Source organism: Stegodyphus dumicola, chromosome 2, assembly GCF_044657685.1.
Source record: "Stegodyphus dumicola isolate Sdum_Otavi_A_Nest chromosome 2, ASM4465768v1".
NCBI lineage: Eukaryota > Metazoa > Arthropoda > Arachnida > Araneae > Eresidae > Stegodyphus > Stegodyphus dumicola.
The window spans coordinates 260663779-260685596 of record NC_140769.1 but is presented as its reverse complement, the minus strand read 5'-3'; the positions used below and the strand labels follow the sequence as shown (position 1 = coordinate 260685596).

The 21818-nt window shown below is 32.4% G+C and overlaps 1 protein-coding gene across 1 annotated transcript in view; it reads left to right on the top strand.

The window, feature by feature from the left end:
- The window catches only part of LOC118190356 (uncharacterized), a 35460-nt gene that overhangs the window by 8443 nt on the left and 5199 nt on the right, over nt 1-21818 (top strand). The window contains exons 3-8 of the mRNA XM_035361063.2: nt 1230-1347; nt 6460-6649; nt 9328-9436; nt 11402-11433; nt 14484-14580; nt 19692-19754. Coding sequence (XP_035216954.1) covers nt 1230-1347; nt 6460-6649; nt 9328-9436; nt 11402-11433; nt 14484-14580; nt 19692-19754 — 609 coding nt within the window. The remainder of the gene's footprint in view (nt 1-1229; nt 1348-6459; nt 6650-9327; nt 9437-11401; nt 11434-14483; nt 14581-19691; nt 19755-21818) is intronic.

Genomic DNA, 21818 nt, shown 5'->3' with positions numbered 1-21818 from the left:
TTTACTGTTAAGTACAGATTTAGCCTGAATTGGGATTTTAAATGTGCTTTAATCTGGAAATGCAACTTGCCTTCTGTTATTCATGAAAGATCCCATTTTTAAGGGGGCGGTTTCATCGTTTGAGGTGCGATCCTCAAACATGGCCCCATCGTTGTGTACCCTTGATAGAGGTTCTATAATCATCACAAGTATGTAAAGTAGGCCTTGGAATTCATGTAAGGCTGTTTAGGGATGCTTAGATCCATATGTTTTGCTAATGGAATGGCAGTACTCTTTCGCAAGGAACATCTCTGGTGTGACAATACTTGGAAATACAAGGTATCACTCGAATGGATTGGTTAGTTTTACACATCAGACTTGAACCCGATTGAGCATGTATGGGATGCCTTATACCGCCGAGTAACCGCCTTCCTGGGCTTTCTAAGATCTGAAAAGTATACTTTAAGGAGAGTAACGTGCAGTTAAGACTTGAGTAATTGTTTGGTAAGTTCTTTGAAACGAAGATATGAAATTTCCATTTCTGTCGAGGGGAGGGGAGCATACACCATGGAAAAGAACGTTTTGTCAAAAAAAAAAAAAAAAAAAAAAGGAGATCACTTTTTATGAATTTGTTTTTAAATTCAATATTTTGAGCTTAATCTGTTGGCAAATATGGAAATTTCTGTTAAATAAGACTTCTGTGGAAATATGTTTTAATAGTTTTTCTATAACTAACAGTTAAGTCTCATTTTATGTCAATATTCATTAATTTTGATAAGCACAATATTGATATTTACAATGAGAGTTGGATGCATTTCTCAATCCTAAATTATATATGCAAAAGTATACATGCATAAGCATACATTTCTTAGTTTTCAAACTTTAATCATTTAGTCCTCCAAACATTTGAAACTCACCTTTATGTCATTGACATATTTCTTGGAGTTTTTTTCAAGGTAAATAATCTATTTAAGTATGTCAATAATAAAGTTACTCAAGGTAAAGATTCTCTAAGCAATAATCCTTTTCCCCAGAAGTATTAATTTAAAATTAGGTAACTTTTTAAATATTTAATGGAAATTTCTGAATGCAGAGATATTTTTATATTTATAAATATTTTTATATTTATAAATTCATAGTATTATTTTTAACTTATGTGTTTAAGCTGAGTTCGAATAAAATCACGGAATTTCACAAATGAAATTATATTCTGAATTATTGAAAATTATATATTTATTATTGTCTATTAGATAAGAGATGGAGAATCTTTCGAGGTGCAGAACACACTGGCTGGTCCTTCGAACTTGCCAGTGACAAGCCTGTCAGAAAATGAGACAGATGATTCCGGGATGCACCTCTTAGCCTCTTGTAAGACGCAAATATTTTTTTATTGTGTTCCAAACAAATATATGTTTATATACAAAGTATAATATCTATAAGTTAGGTTAAAATAACACGCCGAATAAAGATTATTGGAGATGTTAAATAGCAAGAATCAACGTAGTGTTTATAAATTTTGCAGGACTAGTTTCGATGGTTTAAATACGAAACCAACTTCTTGAGCTGCCTAAGTGCAAATCAACGAGATAGAATAGAGTGATAAAATAAAAATGAGTGAAATCTGCTATTGGCGCCTGTCGATGAAAAAAGAAAACTGAAACATAATTTGCTTAACGGCTGAGGGTAAAGATGGATTGTAATTAGGGTCGTTAACTAGAACAGAAAGATTTTTTTCAATGTGAAACATCTCTAGAAAATATAATTCACCTATGGAAGATGTTTTTAAAATAATTTTGGCTGCAGAAAAATGGAAAGTTTGATTTTTCTGCCCAACAGTGCTGGACAACAGAGGATTTCTGTGTATTTTCCTAATATAAGTCTCATGTTCTTTAACGCGAAATTTAAGGCTCTCTTAGTTTAACAAATGTAAATTAAACCACATTGTCAAGGAATCCTGTAAATACCCCAAGAATCCATATCCGGAACGGGATCCTTAAGTATGGAACTGGGAATTAAGGAACCCCCTTAAACTTTTAAATTGTGGTTAATTCTACAACTACTGCATGCAGATTAACTAAAGGCATAAAAACCTAAACCGGAATACAAGAACAAATGCATTTAACCACATATAATACCACATATAATTTAACTACATATAAAGCAAAAAGTGTACAATTTAGCAATATATTAGAAACAAATAATAAAAATATTGAACTCACTGAGCCGGTAACAGGATGGGAACACACACACACATATGTATATATATATATATATATATATATATATTATATGTAATAAAAATAAAGAATATATATAAGATTAAATTAGCAACGTAAATTTCCCTTCTCTATTCTAAACATACCCCTCTCTGCACTGCGCCATTTCTACAAAAATCTATGTCATATGACTCTTGCGTAATTATGATGATGTAAATGGAACTAAAACTCAACCAGCCAATAATAATTTTACAGCAATATTAACTATACAATCAAAATGCTTTGAAAACCAACTCAGTTTGACTTAAGATTTCATCTTGAACATTACGCACTTGCTTTCCACGCTTGCTAAACGGCCACTTGCTTTCCTAGCTAGACTGCTGTCTGTCTGCTGCTGCTTTCTTGCTACAAAGTTATAAAAAATGTAGGCCTTTTGGAACAGGCGCATTTAATGTGCCGACTTGTGTGTAGCCACAATATGTTGCTGAAAATAAAACTAAAGATTTAATCTGCCTTCGCCTCCAATCCTGGTCATTGTTTCTGAGTTTGAATTTATTACATATATATGTTATATGTGTGTGTGTGTGTGTGCGAGTGTTTGGTCCGGCCGATTGCAACGAAATCAGGAGGTGCACCACTACATGTTATGGCAGTTCCATATACAAAATTTCAACATTCTGCGGCTACTCCTTTTTGAGTTATGCGAGATACTTACATACGTACGTACAGACGTCAAGGAAAAAATCTCTTTTGGATCCATTTTGGGAAAAAAGAGTCTTTTATTCTGTTCTAACGGACAGATGCCACTCAAAAACATCGTTAAATTGCATTACATGCTCATTTGAGTTATGCGACATACATAATTTTTTCGTGACTTCTGTACGTAGGTACAAACATCACGAAAAATATCCCTTCAGAATCCATTTTAAACCTACTTTATAGTACGCTTTAGCAAAAAAAGAGTCATTCATTCTCTTTGTACATACTGATGCCACACAAAAATATTATTTATATGGGTTCGAGAGCGGTCAAAATGGATATTTTAGCTTAAATAAGATACCCGAAATTTTTCGCGATTACAACACTTCCTTTGCTTCGAAAAGGTAAAAGTGGTTCATTACTTAATGCAGATTATATGAATCGTAATAAATTTTACAGAAAAATCCCTTTATTTAAATCTGAATTATTATGTTTTTGGTAAATTTTTTTTCTCATATTTACCTATCTCTTGGTTAAAATATTTAATAGAAAAGCAACATGTATGTTATTTTCTTCCCTCTGTTTCATTCCATATTTTTACTTATGCTGGAATATATAATGCACAAAAGGAAATAAATTTAAATAATTTCAAAAGCTTTAAGATATTCCTATTACTTAAAAAAAAAAAATTAAATTAGAAGGTGGTCGGATACCTTAAAATGAGTTTTCTTTCAGTTTCGTAACATTACACTCAGCTATTGAAACTATTCTTACAGTATAACTACAGTGTAAGTACTTCTAGAAACATTGAACTTGTTTTCTTCGCTACGTTTTCGGCAGACGGTTAAAAAAATGCATAAAATGTTTCTATGTGGTCCCAGGACTCAAGGGGGCTGTATATCTTCGAAAACATGTTTTTTAATTTTTAAGTTTGTGCATTTAATTTTGGCTTTAAAGTAATTAATGATGAAAAAAATAAAGAAGCTGAGTTATTTAATGACCATTAATTTTGTATTTTTGGAGTAAAATAAGAAAACAAGAGGAAAAAAAATAGCAATATTTACAATAAATTAGAAACACTCTGTTAAAAAAAGTATAATATATTTTCATATTTTGTAAAATGCAAAGCCATCATAATGATATTCTCAAGGAGGCAGACTATTATTTTAGAGCTAGGAAGTTATTTAAAAATTTGTTAAGCTAGAATGTGTAATATAACAAAGAAAAAACATATTTTCTCATTAAAATTCATGTTTAACACATAATAACTTCATAAAAAATGCATTTATCAACGCATTTAAAGAATTCAAACACTCAATTACCTACTTTGGATCAGTTTGTAAACTTAAAATTCCGTTGATTTGTAACTAATGCCCTCTTGTTTCTCAAAATTTACATTTTTTTTTTCTTTCTAGCAGCTTTTAAAATTTTTCTCTGCTTTTTAAATCCAAATCAGGGAATGTCGTTTTGCATTGATTGTCGATACGGTTAACATCAAACCTTTCATACTCGTTTGCTGTGTAATAACCAATATCTATACCTAAATTACCATATATATATCAATATCTATCTATACATATAACAATTAATGAATATTACTCTGTAATAAATAAAGCGCTTATCAGCAATGTAAACACAGAATCAAAACACGAGCGAAAATGCGTTGGGGAATTCATAACATGCAGCTTGAAAAATTGCTAGAACTTTGTTTTGTTCCCATCATAAAAATACTTTTTTTGTCTTTAAAATGCAATTAAATAAAGTTTTAAGCTCCGAAAATAAAAGTAAACAAGTCTGATACACCCACTTCGGCCTTTTAAATATTTACGTCTTGTGCACTTCTGGTATGGTTTCGAGGAGAAAGTGTCAAATAAAGTATCATAACTTCGGTTTAAATTAACGTAGGAACAAAATTCAAACAGTTTTGGAAACATAAGAAATAAGACTTTCATAGCGCATAAGAAAAAGAAAAGATGTTTTTTGACCAAAATCTCGGTTTCTAAAGTATACAGCCTCCTTTGATTTGGATTGAAAATGAGAATTTAAGAAAATATGTAAACTTTCCTAGCTATATTTATATCATCAAAACATTAAGAGGGATTTGAAAAGAATTTGGTATCTCCTACCCAAAACCTATCGATTACTAGATTTTCTTTTACCAAAGTGTGAGCTCAAGAACTCTGTACTGAAATACATTATTAATTTGTATTCCAATAGGAGTTGACGAAAGTGTAAGTAAAAGTACAGGCAAAATGATAAGCTAATTGGTTAATAAACGTAGCTTTTTTTTTTTTTTTTTTCTTGAGCATTTTTGAACTTTTTAAGCTACTTACGGTAAAATGCTCTATTTTGAAAACACTTTCAAATTCACAATTAAATAATTTCAATCCATCATGCATGTTATTTTGTTTACGACACTAAATCATCTAACGATAACTAACGAAGCCCATACAATAATTTATTCTCCCTTTTTTTGTTCAGTATAGAAGTGTTAACTTTAAATTCTCCGTTATCAATCTCAGGACGGCTAGGGGTAAGTCGGGCTTTCACTTTTCATTCAATCGGGATAACTCTTGCATTTTATAAATACTTTATTATTACAATAAATATATACATATCATTACGGAACATTCTTAACATTAATCCTATTCTCTCACTTCCCGATTCTCGATTGATATCGCGCGCTGCCTATCGGCGGCTGTTCTACTATGCCATCTATCGGCTGATAACATTCGGTCATTCTGACCTGACAATCGTCCCGATTGTTCAGAGTACAAATCAATTTTATAATTAATACAATTTTCTACTTCGACTCTTATACACAATACTAAACATACATATTACTAATACACTAAGAAGAATACACATTATTACTAAAATTTGATATGATAGAAAACTTTAGAGACTTTGAACTTTTGAACATTAATTGACTGTGAACTTTTGAACATTAGCTGAAAGACTTTAGTGCATTTGTTTTGAATCATTTTAGGCCTGAAAAAAAATTGAGTTATTTCATATATATCACATATTTAGTAATGATTTACAGAAAATTTTCGATTATTATGATAATGTATAAAAATATGTGAATTTATGTATGTGAAAATATTTTAGTAAGTTTATTATCATATCAAATTTCAGTATAATGTGTATTCTTCTTAGTGTATTAGTAATATGTATGTTTAGTATTGTGTATAAGAGTTGAAGTAGAAAATTGTATTAATTATAAAATTGATTTGTACTCTGAACAATCCGGACGATTGTCAGGTCAGAATGACCGAATGTTATCAGCCGATAGATAGCATTGTAGAAAAGCCACCGATAGGGGGCGCACGAAACTCTTGCATTTTATAAATGCTTTATTATTACAATAAATATATACATATATACATTTCATTACGGAACATTCTTAACATTAATCCTATTCTCTCACTTCCCGATTCTCGATTGTTATCGTGCGCCCCCTATCGGCGGCTTTTCTACAATGCTATCTATCGGCTGATGACAGAAGTATATTGATTCAGTCATTCAATACATTTTTATCTGTCTTGGTTGTATGTCTTTTTAGATGCATCCGGCGACACAATCTTATGGGATGCCGTAGAAAGCAATAAGACATGGTACGAAAAAGAAGACAGACAGACACTGGTGAACAGTTTCAATTTAGATTGTTCTTCATTTGCCTTAAGCGGGTCTGATGCTAAAATAAGCATCTATGATCGTTACACGGGGACCTTGAGTAGTGTATTGCAAGGCAGGTGAGAATTTCTTTACGTGATACATTATAGAAGTAAAAGTAAAGAAACGAAATATTGACCATTTGGTAAATATGCGATATAACTTTCATTACTTTGCTAGTAATTTATTTCGATCGGATCTTACTAATGCAGCACCAATTTTGCTTTTAAACATCCATAAGAACATATGTTTTTGTAGTTATGGGTGAGTTATGGGTTATGTAGTTAAAGACTAAAGCTATAAATAACTGGTTAATTAACGTAAAATACCTTACACAGGAATTAAAATTTAGTTATTTGACCATATTAAGCAATTAAATTAATTAAAAAAATTGTATTCGTTTTTTTTTAGTAATTTAAAGATATTAGAGTTAATTTGTTTAGCTAAACTTTATCTTATCACCTAAACATTAAATGTTGACACTCATATTAATGAGATGAATGAACATGTCGATTCTTTTGCAGCAGTTATTTATTTGGATGTATGCTGATAAGTTAGGTCTGAGATCATCATATATTTCAAGTCGATTTCAGTACTTTGTTTTGTTCGAGCCGGTGACGGATAACCTTTATCACACAAATGCGTAGAAACAAACTGACTTATGATTTTTAAAGTACAATTGTACAATTCATCGCATTCCTTTTTCACTAGTAACAGTCCAGCGGCGCGGGATGTGCAACGAAACGATGACAAGAAGCATTATAGCCACAGTGCGTTAAATCCCTTTTTTGTTGCTAAAAGGACATTGGGAAGTCCAAAGCAAAGAATCTCTAAGGAGAAGAAGTAAAGGTTCCCCGAGGCAAATGTGGCTCCGTCAGACCGAAGAGACACATTATGTATATCCCTGAAGCTTACTTTAAAGGGGCAAACCATCCCAAAGCTATCCACCCTCCGTACCTCACTGCGCATGTGCGAAATAACACCAGGAGACAACAAAGCAGCATGCCGTAGGCCATATTAGCAATCTTTTACCACGTTGTTCGAAAAGGTTCTTTGTTGTTGTAGTCAGAGGTACTTGGTTTTAGTTATGTGAAATTCTTTTAAAGATTTTTTAAATGTAAGTGAAATGGTTTTGGCTATTGGGTGAAAACTTTGCTCTTGGTTTTCACAATGGTCATTCCAAATAATGGTCTAAAACTTTTTATGCTAATTTGTTTTTAAAGTTGTCGGATAATTATAATGTATTTCAGTGTTTTCAATTTATTTAGGGGTGCCTTTAATTTTCTTTAATTATGTTTTCTGTTTCAGTTAGTTATTGCAAATTTTGCTTTTAAAATTTCACTGTAAAATTTTAACTATGGATTCATAAAAATTTATTACGTTTTGTATGGCATGCGTTCTCCCCCCTTTTTAAGTTTACAAAAGAAAAGAATTAAGAAATATATTTCATTTAAATTTTATCTTCGTATGGCTCGCTGTTTAAATTGAAAGTAAAAATTGGACAGGATTTCTATAATTCGCCCAAAATTCCAACTAACATCCTTTTGCTCATAAAACTCCAGAAATGTATGAAAATAAAACATTTTGAGTTATTTCAAACTAAAAAAATTTACTATCTCTTTGAACTGCGCTGTTTAAATTCCACCCTGCGCTGGTGTTTCACTGTATAGCCGTGGCTCTTCGATACAGCGGCGCAGAGGCGAAACAGGTTTACATTGCGTCTATGGAAGCTTTCATTCTTCTCCTTAGAGATTCTTTGTCCATAGGTAGGATCTCCAGAAACAATTTTCGTAAAATATTGGACTTGGAAGAAACCGTGATAGGCGTTTGTCATACTTACTTTCTAGAGTCTGAGATTTTCAGCTATAGTGTTGCATACGCAATTAATTTGAAATTTACTAATTTGTCTTTTTGGAAATCTAGGAGGAGTACAGAAACGTTGACCTGGACTGTATGAACAGCTAATCGTAGTTGACAACGTTGACAATGAGGATTGTTTTTTTATTATGTATCATCATTAGTGTGACATGGCTCGTAAAACGTATGCATTCCCTCTAATAATTTCCTAAGAGGACGACATTTAGTTCCGCTTGACTTCCTATAAGACGGAAGTTATCTTGGCGGAATACTGCTAAACAAAAGTATCAACAGTATGCCGATCCACTACAATACGTGTAGTTGTTCATTTTACCCACGCGTCATATTAAATATTTCGAGGACTATACCAGGATGGCATTTATGACATTTATGCTTGGCAGGTACTGTGTGTTGGTTTGTTTTCTGTTTTTCCAAAACGTCAAATGAAACAAAAGCTCCGTTTTCTCTTTATTTTGCCTTCACGTGATATATCCTTCCTATTGAGCCAAGCTTTACACAGTTATATTCACATTATATACATTTGCACCGTTATCCTAAATAACAGGTTTTTTTAACTTATGGACATGAGCCTATAACTAGACTAATGAAAAGAGCACTTCTTCTAGTTGTATGTTATGAAACTGAATGATATAAATCTAGTAGATGATAAATAGCATATCGTAAAATTTCCGCACATTGATGTGTGTTATGTCCAGATCCAGATTAACTTCGTAAAACTTCATAGCTGTAAATCAATTATAAATTTTACGAAATCTATTTATAAATTTCGAGTAAACAGATTTCTTAATAACTTTTCCCTTCTTAGAACTGCTATTTTTAATCGCTTCACGTTATCTTTTACTTGAGGACTTGCAGATAATATGAATGAACTTTTTTGTAGTATTGATCCAGATGTGATGGACGGGCATACGATGAGAGTATTCGCTCTACGCTACCATCCTACCAACAAGAATGAGCTGCTAAGTGGAGGATGGGATGACACCGTTCAGGTGAGATAACTGGTATAATATTTTAGTCTTTACTAAATTATTTAGAATCAGAATAAAATTGATTTCATATAAACTGAGCATGTCATGACGTAAACCTTGATACTACACTGTTAAGTAACGTCGAAATTTTCATGAAGTGTCTTAAAACGGATACTGATTAATGAACAGTTTGAATTAAAATTTATGACGTGGATGAGGTTGTCTTAAAGGGCAATGCGAAAAAAGTCATAGACTTCTTTTGTCATACATGTACCACCGAACAGCATTTTGGGATTGATGATGCATTTTCACATTTAATACTGAATGGTATTTTAAGCTTAGTCCTTAGAGCTGTAATAAGCATTTTAAGGTACGCTAATCAAACATGAAACATCTGCAAAGAAGAAAAGAGCAAAGCTGAGAAGTGCCAGAAAATGGAAAAATAATACATAACGACAAAATCATGGCAAAAACAAGTGCAACAATATCCGAACTACCCAAATCTAGTTATCTCAAACTCACAAAAATCTTCAAATTTACCGAATATCGTTATATCAAATTCTGCTAAAGGCAAATTTTCTGCCTTTAGCAGAATTAATTAATTAAATTTCCATCCAACCAATCGCTACATGTACATCCAACCAATCGCTACATGTATTTCGCTCGTAAGTTGCTATCTTTAACGAATTTACACCACTAACGATCGTCTTACCTGTCCTAAAATTGACGTTTCCTCTTTAATCTTTAATTTACGGATGTCAATTACTTTAGAAGCTCTAAAAGCAAAAATGCGCGTGACAACATGTAACAGAAACATATTCCTATTCATATTCGTCCAGCTTTATTTTTCCTAACAGTTTAAGAAATCTATAATACTGCTAACTACATAAAGGCATTTCGTATTGAATTCTAATATTCTTCTTCATAGGTGGATAACTTTAAGAGCTAAGATCATCTTATCTTCCAAACTATTTCAAAATTTCAAAATCTTGTAAGCAAACATTAAGAAACACACTTTATTTGCAAACAAATACTAAGAAATGAATTTTAATTAATTTGATTAATTTAATTAGTATTTTAATTAAAGGGGTGGTTCTGGTATGTTCTTACTCCCTCAGCACATTCAGCTAACAGCTAAAAAATCTCAGCTTCATTTACCGGCCGAAAGGAGTTTAAATTTTCAAGATTTCTGTTGAGATTTAAACCTAATAACTGAATAACTTTATACACTGAATTTAGTTTTTTACTTCTTGGAGGAACAAAATTAAACATTGAAAACATTAATTGCATTCGAATAACAAAAAATTTTTATGTTAATACTGCTGTCATTATTTAAATCTTTATTCTTAAAATATATAGGGATATATATATATATTGTTTGATAATAGGTGCATGTGTAATATACTGGTTCATTTTATGTAATAATTTTATTTTTATTTTTGTTTAACCGAATTTGTAGCTCCGTAGTTTATTTGTAAGTGTTCATGCGCAGAAAGAAATGTTCTTGACCGGCCTTGGCGACATTCAGATTTCATGCCAACTTGACAACATTCTCGAAGTTTCTTGAAGAGCCTTTTCGAAACTCAGGAAGCAAATGTTTTCCGAAGCTTCCAATAATAGTAGTAAATCATATATATGTACGGCTGAGCCGAGGGAGTCAGTCAGGTTCAATTCTGAGTTAGATGAAAAGTCAGCTTAGAAGTGCGCAGCTACTGGTTTTTGTGAGTGATATTTCTCGCGTGGTGTGGAGAATGGTAATAAAAATTGCATTTTCTCTGTTTTCTCCTTGAGCCGTTTAGAACTGTTTACTTTGCTGTGAGTGTTTATTTCAATAAAGTGTAAGTTTCTTTCTGCGTAGTTTGCTAACAAAGACAATTGTGCGTTTGCGTCTATATACATTATACCTAATTGTAAATTAAGATAGATGATTTTTGTATTAGTTTTTGTTTTTCTTCTGTTTTAATCACGGATTATTTTCTGTTACAGTTCTGGGATGTCCGAGATCCAATCGCTATCAGGTAAAATTTCTTAAATTCGTGTTAGCTATTTTATGCACCCTCAGAAACTGATGACGAGATTAGACCTGATATACTGATATGTGTTTTACTTAGGAAGAGAAATTAGAGCTGAGATATTCACGTTTAAATAAGTAAAGTTGCGATTAGATTATATATAAACTTATTAGAAAAAATAAACAGCTTATAAGGTACTTCTCCAACTTCCCTATCGTGCCTTCGTGCTGTAACGGTAGCACGCTGGGCCGGTATTCCAGAGGTCCGTAGTTCGATTCCCGGCGAAGGCGGTTGTATATTTTTCATCTTTTCTGTTTCCAGTTAACCTAATGACTCTACAAGCTTTCCGAAAGCATGTAAGATATAAAATTCCCAACCCATATTCATACTGTCGAATACGTTTATTACGGCCAATAGTTTCTCTTTACGAGGACAGTACAAACGAGAATATATTTGAAGAAAGAAATTAACATTAAATTTAATGAGCAGGTTCTACCAAAATGTATAGAAGCACGGAATTAATTAACAAAAATTATCACTTAATTAGTTGTGCTGTTAAGTAGTACAATTTTTTATTTTGGATACTATAATTAGTACAGAGGGGTTTACACATTTTTGGAACGATTTCGGGGCTGTTTAGTTAATGTTTAAAATACAAAGAGTATATTTTTAAATATTTGTTCTCATAGCCTTTTTCTGGACTAAAGACCGCATGAGGATGTTAAGATAAAAGGGCTTTTCCTAAAATTTCTGGAGGGTATTGATTTCCCTTCCTTTTTCACTACTTTTTGGAATCCATTAATCGTGTTAGTTTTGCACTAAAGAAATCTTCTCAAGAAACCAGGGACAAAGTTGTCCATAGGTGAAACGTCAGGGGATTTTGTAGGAATACATTGAAAAGATTCATATGCAATACCTGTGTCAGTTTTCATATTTATCAAGGACTGCAGTGGTACTTTTCGAAGTGTGACTTGTTGTTTTGTTTTGATGAAGTTTCACTCTCTGAAATTCAGTTGATGATAAAATGGGATTTATTCTATAAATATCTTAAGTAAAACTTTCTTTTGATAGTACGTTTGAGTTGCTTGTAATTTTTATCCACTCTTCTTATTTTTATATTTCTCATTGCAAGATTAGCCTGCGACAATCATATACCCCTTGCTGAAACTTTCTTTGCATTGACGAAACAATATTTTAATACTTTTTCTTTTCGTTTTCCAGAATTTCAGACACTTTTTGATGCACTTTTTTCAGGTATTAATGGTTGATGGGTTTTCCCTTTCTGATTAATAATGTTGCTTATTTTACAATTAAAAATTTTAATACCATGCATTTCACAACTTTTTGAATTATGGAATGCGAATATTTCTCTTCGGATAGCACAGAAACATATCTTTCAATCCGAAGCTCGTTTACATGCGATATTTTGAACGAAAATAAATTTAAAAGTAGCAGACCATATTTCTCCTTTTAAATAATAACTTTTCTCTAGAAATCTTTGTTCCAAAACACTTAATATTTTTAAATTTATTTATAGAAATCTTTCAAAAAATGTGTAAACGACCTCTGTAGTCAGTAAAGTAAACTGATTTGAAGTGGTAGGAAAAGGAAGGAAGAAAATAGAAATAAAGTCTTGAATGAGACCGATATTTACCCTCTCATTAGTATATCGTAGGGTAGGAATTATTATCAGTCGTTAGCACCCAGACTGAAATCGCACATGTCAGTAAAGATAATATTTGTATATTTTGAAATTCCATTTCTCATGCGTTTGGAATCAAACTAGGTTCTTACCTAGTTTGATGATGGTACGAAATGGGTGGTACGAAATTCATCGCAGTAAATATAATGGCTATCTATTGTCTGATTTGTTTCATATGAACTATATGAAACAACTTGGAAAAATTTAATATTCAGTTTATAGTTTGATCTGTTATGGCCACGTTTATGGTCGATGACAAAGCAAGTCGAACGCAGTCTTCACTGCTTTGCACTGCTGAGCGTGGAAAAGTCAAGTCTCCCAAGGCCATTTTGACGTCTATTGAGTTGCTCCTCTGATTCTGCTCTAGCGTGCAAGTAGATTCATATTACCATTGGCGAAAACAATGTGAAAAACTTCGAGCACATCCCTCGGCTCCTAGGAAGAGATATGTAGATCAACCCGTTTTACAAAAGCTTACAATTTGGAACTCTACAAAAGCCTCCGAATGACGACAGGAATGCTGAAACTTTGTCGGGCAGTTTTGGCCTTCTCTGAGCAAACTCTAATTATTTAAAATTAGGTACTTTGGCCTAGATTTTGAAAAAAATTCTTTCAATTCTGAGGGTCGTAAGTCCTTCTTCCAGTAGCGTATTTATGAAATAGGGGACTTATTTTACTCGATTTTTTGATGAACCAGAACTCAAGGAACAGAATATGTTTATTATTATAAGGCCGGAAATTAATCTGGGGGACCTTTCGCACTTGCGACTTGCGTGATCCCATAATCCCCTCAGCCTTTTCCTTCAGAAGCAAAAATATTTGTAAAAAATAGAGGAGCAATTTCCGTATTTGCATGGAAATCAATGGGTGGTAAAAAAGGGAAAACGAAAATAGCGCTATTTGCCTGGGAAAAAAAGTTATGAAATAAAAAATTAAAAAAAAAAATTAAGAAATCCTAAAATGTTAGGATTTTGAAAGTTGTGGGAAGAAATGGATTGAAATTAATATCATTAATTAACCTTTGATAACGTGAAAATCCATTTAGCAATTATACTGTTTTAGAGAATCTTTTGCACCTTACGCTTAGCCTAAACTGAAAAGGATGTAACACCAAATCATCAATTTCCTTTTTTTCGTACGAAAATTCGCAACTCAAATTCCGTTTTTCTTTTTCACAACCGTTGGGGAAATGATTAAGTCCATGAATGTAGGTTTTCATATTCAGAACTTTAAATTATAGTTGAATATGTATGTAAAGTTTAAGTGATTGAGATCCATACGTAAGCACATTAAGATTTATTTCAAGATTTCGTTTAAGAGATATTATTTTTTATTAAAGGAACTTAATTTTTAGGAAAATATACGGACCACACATCTGTGGAAATGGAATTGAGTTTCTTGGTGACAATAAGGTAGTCACGGCATCATGGAGGAAGCAAGATCCTTTGCAGGTAAGCAATTAAATAGCGTGTAAGGTATATCCTAAGTTTATAACAGTTATTTTAAGTTCATGCTACTTTACCATCTCTTCTAGCTTCAGCTTACAATTTTGTTAGGCGGAATAAAAAACTCTTTTCCTCCAAAAAAAATTGTAAAACTAATTTAAAATGAATTTCAAAGAGGATTTTTCGTGGGGTCTGTGCGTACGTACGTATGTATCTTGCATAACTCAAAAACGAGTAGCCTCAAAACGTTGAAATTTTGTATATAGGACTGCTATAACATGTAGATGTGCACCTCGTATTTTGGTTGCAATCGGCCGCACTAAAAGTATATAACTATATGTATATATATATCCACTCTGTTACCCGGCTCAGTGATCTCAGTTTCTTTACTCTTATATGTTTGTAAATTGAACATTTTTTGCTTTAAAAATGATTGAATTATGTTGTTTTCAGGCGCGTAGCTAGAGGGGGTCAAGAGGGGGCATCTGTTCCCGGGCGCAGAATCCAAGAGGCGCCAAACTTATGTTGCGACATTTTAGAATTAAATGTTTTTCATCCTTAGCAAGCAGTAGGGGGCGCGAAATCTTCAGTTGTCCCTGGGCGCTGAAAACCCTAGCTACGACTCTGGTTGTTCTTATCTTCCGGTTAAGGTTTTTATGTCTTTAGTAAATCTGTATGCAATATTTTTAGAATTATCAACAATTTAAAGTTGTTTAAGTGCCGCTAAGCCTAATAATGTTTTTTGATGGCGGCCACTGCTTGTTTACATTTGAAACAGCAGGATAGTGCCAATCTAGAGAAACTTAGATTCACAACAACAAAGATAACGCCTTCGTTTATTTTGCGAATTAAATCATGCTTAATCATGTCTGGAACTTTTTCGAGGAAATAAGTGTTTAAGATTTACTTCGTAATTTGTAATACAGATATTTTGAGTTTTTATGTATTTTTGCTTTGTCGCGAAGTGAGAACTGAATTAATTGAATGAGAAATACTCAATCGTCTGTGAGAAACTTTTTATTTTTGGTTTTGTTTGCTTAATTTATTTTATACATCGTTCTAACTTTATTATAGTATTTGAATAGAACATGTGGCAACGATTCGATAATTCTTTAAATGATAAAAATTTTGTGCATTCTGAGTTATAATATGAACGAAATATAATACTGTTAAGTGAACCTAGCGCCAGACTGTCGCTATGGTAAACAAATAGAAGGAATTTTAAAGAATGCATTTATTCTATTGTGGTATATGCGCTCTCGGCGAAGTAGATTTAATTCAATCCAATAAGTTTAAATGAAATGGAATAAAAAATACGTATAATTTAATATTCCTTACAAGGAAGTCATGTGGCATACACATCAGATTTTTTAATATTATGGGCCAACTAGTTTAGAAACTGTGTCAGCTTCGGCTAAATCTCTTTAGTTAGTCATTAGTTAGTTCTTACTTCTTATATTTCTGAGTTTAAGCCCAAGTGGAGGCTTTATTGTACATCCTGAAAAAGGATCATCTGTCAGTCTTTATTTTGAGCAATAAAGGGTTGTTAAACCCTTCGTGAGTTTGCGTTTCTATTCCTGAATTAAAGCGATTATTCTCTCATCCAGTTTTACTGCAGTTCTTTTATCTGATAATTAATTCGCGGGATTGGCGTCACTAAATTCGTAATGTCATTTATTAAAATACACATTTGTGATAATTTCCTGGGTAAAAACTTTTAAGTAAAACTCCAGCAAATTTTGTTTGTAATAGAAAATTACAGATTAATGAAATATTTAGGCTGACGAGCCGCATACGGCTCTGCGAGACTCGCTTTCAACATACAGTAATTTTATTTACGAAGTATGTTGTTGTCCTGTCTATGGTGAAAGACATTCAAATCATGCCATGGGTGAAGATGACAGCCCCGGAAATCTGCAAAATGTTGTCAGTGCAGAAGATCGCTCTCTTAAACAAGATACCACTTTTTAACAATTCAGCACAGTTGGCCGGCCAATCAAAAATGTGTACATTTGTGTGTTGTTGTGAATTCTATGCCCGGGCAGTTATTACAGTTTCTGCAGGTTTTTCCTACCCTCTCTGTCAATTCTCAATCATCTGTGATGGCCAGTTCTAAGTCTGTCTGTATTTTTAGTTATAAGTCTATCTCCATTGTTGTTATGAAGCTGGTGCTTTATTTGAACTGAATGATCCTTCGATCTGTATTTGACTATCGCATCTGCGTCCGAAAGAGTGACATTTACATTGTTATTGTTGAGATTCATTTTTGAAGAATAATTTATAATTACATTTTAAAACAGAAATCATTTAACAGCATGCTTATTCAGAAATCCATAATTTAATATTTCTAATTACATTTGTGTATATTAATTTAATCCATTTCAAACTGTCCACCGTGTGCTAACTGACACAGTTTGAAACGAAATGGCAAATAGTTTCGATTCTATGAATCACTAACGTAATCCTGTTGCTTTTGGAATGGTTATCAGCGATCGGTGTAGCACAAAATACAGATACAAAATTTATTTAGAATGTAATGCCATAAGGTTATTTTTCCCGGATTCTTAGCATGCCTTCCTGGTGTAGCGGTCAGCACGCTCGACGCGTATTCGAAATGTTCGAGTCCCGGCGAGGGCATTGCTCCTTTTTTCACATATTCTGCTTTCAAAAATTACCTAATGTCTCTACAATGCGCACTAACTTTTTCTGTCCTAGGTTTATTTTGTTTGAGGCAGCTTCTCATGACTGTTCTGCGTAGCTCTTTTGTTTCTCAATAGCCGCGATCTACTGTCACTGGTTATTAGCAATGCACGTTGTTCGGGCTTCTAATGGCTTGGATAATCACTGAAGAAACTTATTTCGGGCAAAGAATATGTTTTATTAAGAAGGAAAACTTCGCAGCAGCAGGAGTGGCTCTCTTCGAACGAAAAGGGAAACAATTCTGCGCATGCGTGAAATATCTGTCGCCAAAAAGCGCCAAAGCTCGAAGCTGATGTCGAAGTTAGAACAGGTTTGATGGTCACTTTTATCAAGAGTTTAAAGATGTGTGACTCCATTTTTTCCTTCCATATTGACGGATATAAAATCAGACATCAACCTACGATATGGATAATGCAAGTTGAACAGCCAGTGAAAGTGAAACTTCACCTAATCTTCTTATTCAGCTTAACCCGTGTTCCTCCATTTCCTATATACGTGGCGGAGGAGGAAAATCTTTGCCAGGTCTGTGATGAATCACAGAGAGGGAAATTCTCGCCAACAAGTTCTGTCGCCAAATCCCTTGGCGAATTTTCCCTCTTCTTTCTAGCGGCGTAGAAGACAAACTGAAGCCTTTCGTTCTTTATATAGACGTTCTTTGATTCAGGGAAGATTAACACTATTTACGCAAGTGTTCCCATTGAATAAAATTTTGAGAAAGATTATAATATATGGTAAGCTCATGCATAGATTTTTGTTGGGTGAAGTTAAACTTTCCACTTCGTCAGCATATCTCTCAAAACTTCCTCAAGTAAAAGTGGGTATTAGCCTATTCAGAATGAACAGCCGATCCTTAAAACAAGTACGATCGCGACCACAGGTAGCAATATGAAACTATCTCTTTCCTAAGGATTCTTTGATAATCCTCGGCAGAGGTCATCGTTTATATCACAAAGACTGTGCATGTCAAAATTTGAGGTCCTACAAGAGGATAGTCTTCTTTACTTGACGGATAAGTCTGGACAGATTTCAAGTCTGCTTAATGCCTCTAATCCGTGTTTAGCTTAGAGTGGTTAAAGTACGCAGAAATCTTTCAATGTCAAATATTCATTTCAGTAATGTTGCAACAAACCATGATGGAACCAAACAGTGCAAATTTTTCTTTTCTAAAACGATTTGATCAAAATACGATATAACGATGTTGATGATATCGCTATAACCTGCGACATTTCTCTGTTTATTGCTGAACGCTTTTCTTCCATTATAGAGCAACACAAGTGTTACCCGTCTTTAAACTGTTGACGTTTCTCGTCCTCTTGATTTACATTCATCCTCTATCCCTGATAGAAGAAAGGAAATTAATAATCCTTCAAGAAAATTAATAATTCAACAAAACATTGTACTACGATTTATTATCTGTTAACCGCACACTTTACGGTATTCTCAGTTATATTAGAACTTTGAAACTTTTTAATTTGAAGAATGATCTTTGATTTTCTACAGTTGCAAATCTCGTTATTCTTCAGACTACATTTTAGGCGTTCCATTTTTCTAAATGCCGTGTTCTAGAAAGCTCAAAGAGACACTTGCTTTTAGCTAAAACTTTGAACTGCAAATTATGCAGGTGTACGTGACATAATATTTACACCGTCCACCGTTTATCGGAGACAAATATAGGATGTCTTATACATAATGCGAAGCTCACTTATGGGAACTGCCATCAAATCTAGAACCTAGCTGGTCCAATATTACACTTATACCAAAAAAAAAAAAAAAAAAAAAAAAGATATACATCTTACGAAGCCAAGTGAAAATTCCGAATAATTTTAATTCTAGTAAATTGCAAAATATTTCGTGATATTTTATTTTTTTAAAATTATTTTTAATGTTTTGGATTATTTTTGTGAGATTTCTCCACAAATGCTTATTGTACGGTACACCAAATTCATTTAGTATATTTTAGGTCATTATTCTTTATTTACGTATTTTAGGTCATTCTATAATTAGTATAAAATTTATCATGCTTTTATCATTCGCTATAAAAACTATAGATGAATTCTGTCAATTGAATTATTTCATCTATTATTCGCATTAAACTGGACGATAAATTATTCTTCTCCTTTTAGTACATTAATTGTCGTAAGCTTATGGTATAAAACTGTCTTTTTAATTGCATTTTATGTTGTTCTTCCTACAAGTCCCTAACAGGAGATAAAATATATTTAATATTGTGATATATCCAAACAAAAATTTTTATGAATGTTTGAGGCTTTCTTATAACTAATAAAAGATGTTTCTAACACCATTTTAACTCAATTTAAAACGTAAAAATCTTTTATGTCGCACTTGATAACGAATTTTTATTATGCTAATTGAGAAATGTTTAAGAATTATTAGTAAAATCTTTGCGTTTGTTTTAGGTTTGGGACTATGGAAGCGGGAAGTTAATTCAGAACATTAATCCTGACGAACTGACTTCATTCGTAAGTTCAGTTTAATTAAGCTTAGCTTCTTTTGTAAGCTTATATATGTCTAAGAGAATACCAGCAAAGTTCAGTAAAACTCCAGTTATTCATATTAGTTGCGTCATTAGCTTATACGGATAACTGAATTGTCTTTTTTATGTAAATTAAATACATATTTACTGTTATGAAAATGAAGGAGTTTGGTTTCTTTTTAAATGAGATTTGGGAACTAATGTATAAATGTCAAAAAAAATTTCCGAAATTGTTTGTCTTAAAACTTTATGGGCTTGGTAAATTTCGGGAGATACGAAGTTTAATATTGCTCCTAAGAATTCAATTTTTTACAAAATTTATTTTAAAGCTTCTTAATGAATTTATTTATTTTATTTATTGAATTTGAAAAAATTGTAATTTCTTGAATCCATACGTCCTATCAATCATATTTATGTACAAAATACTAAGCGTTATCGTGACGCACTTTTTAAAACGACTATTGTCAAATGTATGTTCCTTCCCCCCCTTCAGAATAAATTTTTATAAACAGCAGTTAAAATAAAATCTCTTCTTTTCCATAAAATTTCTTTGCCCCCTTGTGAAATAGAATAACTTTTGAATTCGTCATTTTGCGGGATTATTTGTTGCAGAGTACCTGCCATTATACTGCACAGCAAGAAAACTGTATGCATGTTCTGCTATAAATTTTTAACACATTCATTTCTACATAGAAATTTTGTCACATTTTTTAGAAACTTGTGAGATTTATTTTTAGAAATATTATTAACAGAAATTGTTTATTACGTTTGATAATCATTTTGATTAATTTTTCTGTCAATACTAAAACCATAAAAGGATTTTTAAAACTGTTGTAAATTTATTTTTTCGTCTCATTTAATAAAAATTGTCTTTTGAATATTATTGCTTTGTAAAGTACCTTATATCAATTAATATGTTGCCTTTAATTTCTTTCCATATTCCTCATTAGAATGCAAATTAACTTGTAGAATACTTAAGCTGAGAGTTTTGAAACTTTAATTTAGAGCTTCTGGCATCCACGTCTTGCAATAGTGTTTCCGCCAGCTCTGCGCATGTGAAGTTATATTCCGGCTTTAGCATCTCGCTAGCCGATGTTTTAAATTACGCGACGATAAAATATTCTGACCCAACTTATTTTAGTCTCTGTAATGTGTGGTCTTTGACAACATTATTAACGTTTGGATTTGATTGCCTGTTATGTTGATTTAAATATAAATAGCACAAGCTGAGCCTTTTTGTTCAATCTAAGACTAAATCAAAAAGGGTTTTGAAAACTTTCTTCAGTATTTGGTGAATTGTTTAAGACGTAGCAATAACTCCCTATCTTCTAGTAAGGTAGTAGGATTTTATCCTCAGTTTCCAGTTGCAATAGAAACCCTAAAACTTACATAATATTATGTCTTTCTACAATCGAAACAAAGGCAGTATGATTTTTCTATTAATAATTTTCCCTTGCTATATTTTGAATCTTGAAAATAATGCACTTTGTGAGAGAAAAAAAGATAGTATAATTTTTTTATAAATAGCTTTCTTAATGTAGGTTCTTTTTAAAAGAAAAAAATATTAAAATAATGCCTATTGTAATAAAAACTACAACAAGCTTTAAAAAACTGCTTTTGGTCATTGTTTTATTTTTCTTAATAAAAATTAAAATGAAGCGCGGATATTTACAGTAGTTTCCCAAAAATTTAGGAAATTTTTGACTTTGTTATGAAAATAGCAGCATACACAGGTAAAGCAAGACTTTTTTAATTGTATTTTAAAGTAACATCATTAGTCCAGTGGCCTCAAACTCAAACTGCACTCTGTTCAAATGCACGACCTTAAAATAGCTAACGGGCGGCAATTAAAAAAATTAGCAACGCAAAATTTATTATTAAATTTCCATACATTTTTGCTACACATTTGTCACGAAATGCATATAAAATGACTCACATGAATTCAAATTTATACTTATTTTCTGCTGAAATCGAAGAGTTGGTATCTGCGAGAAATTTCGTTAGCCACAATTTGTAATTGAAGCGTATTTGACAGGTAAATATTAAAATT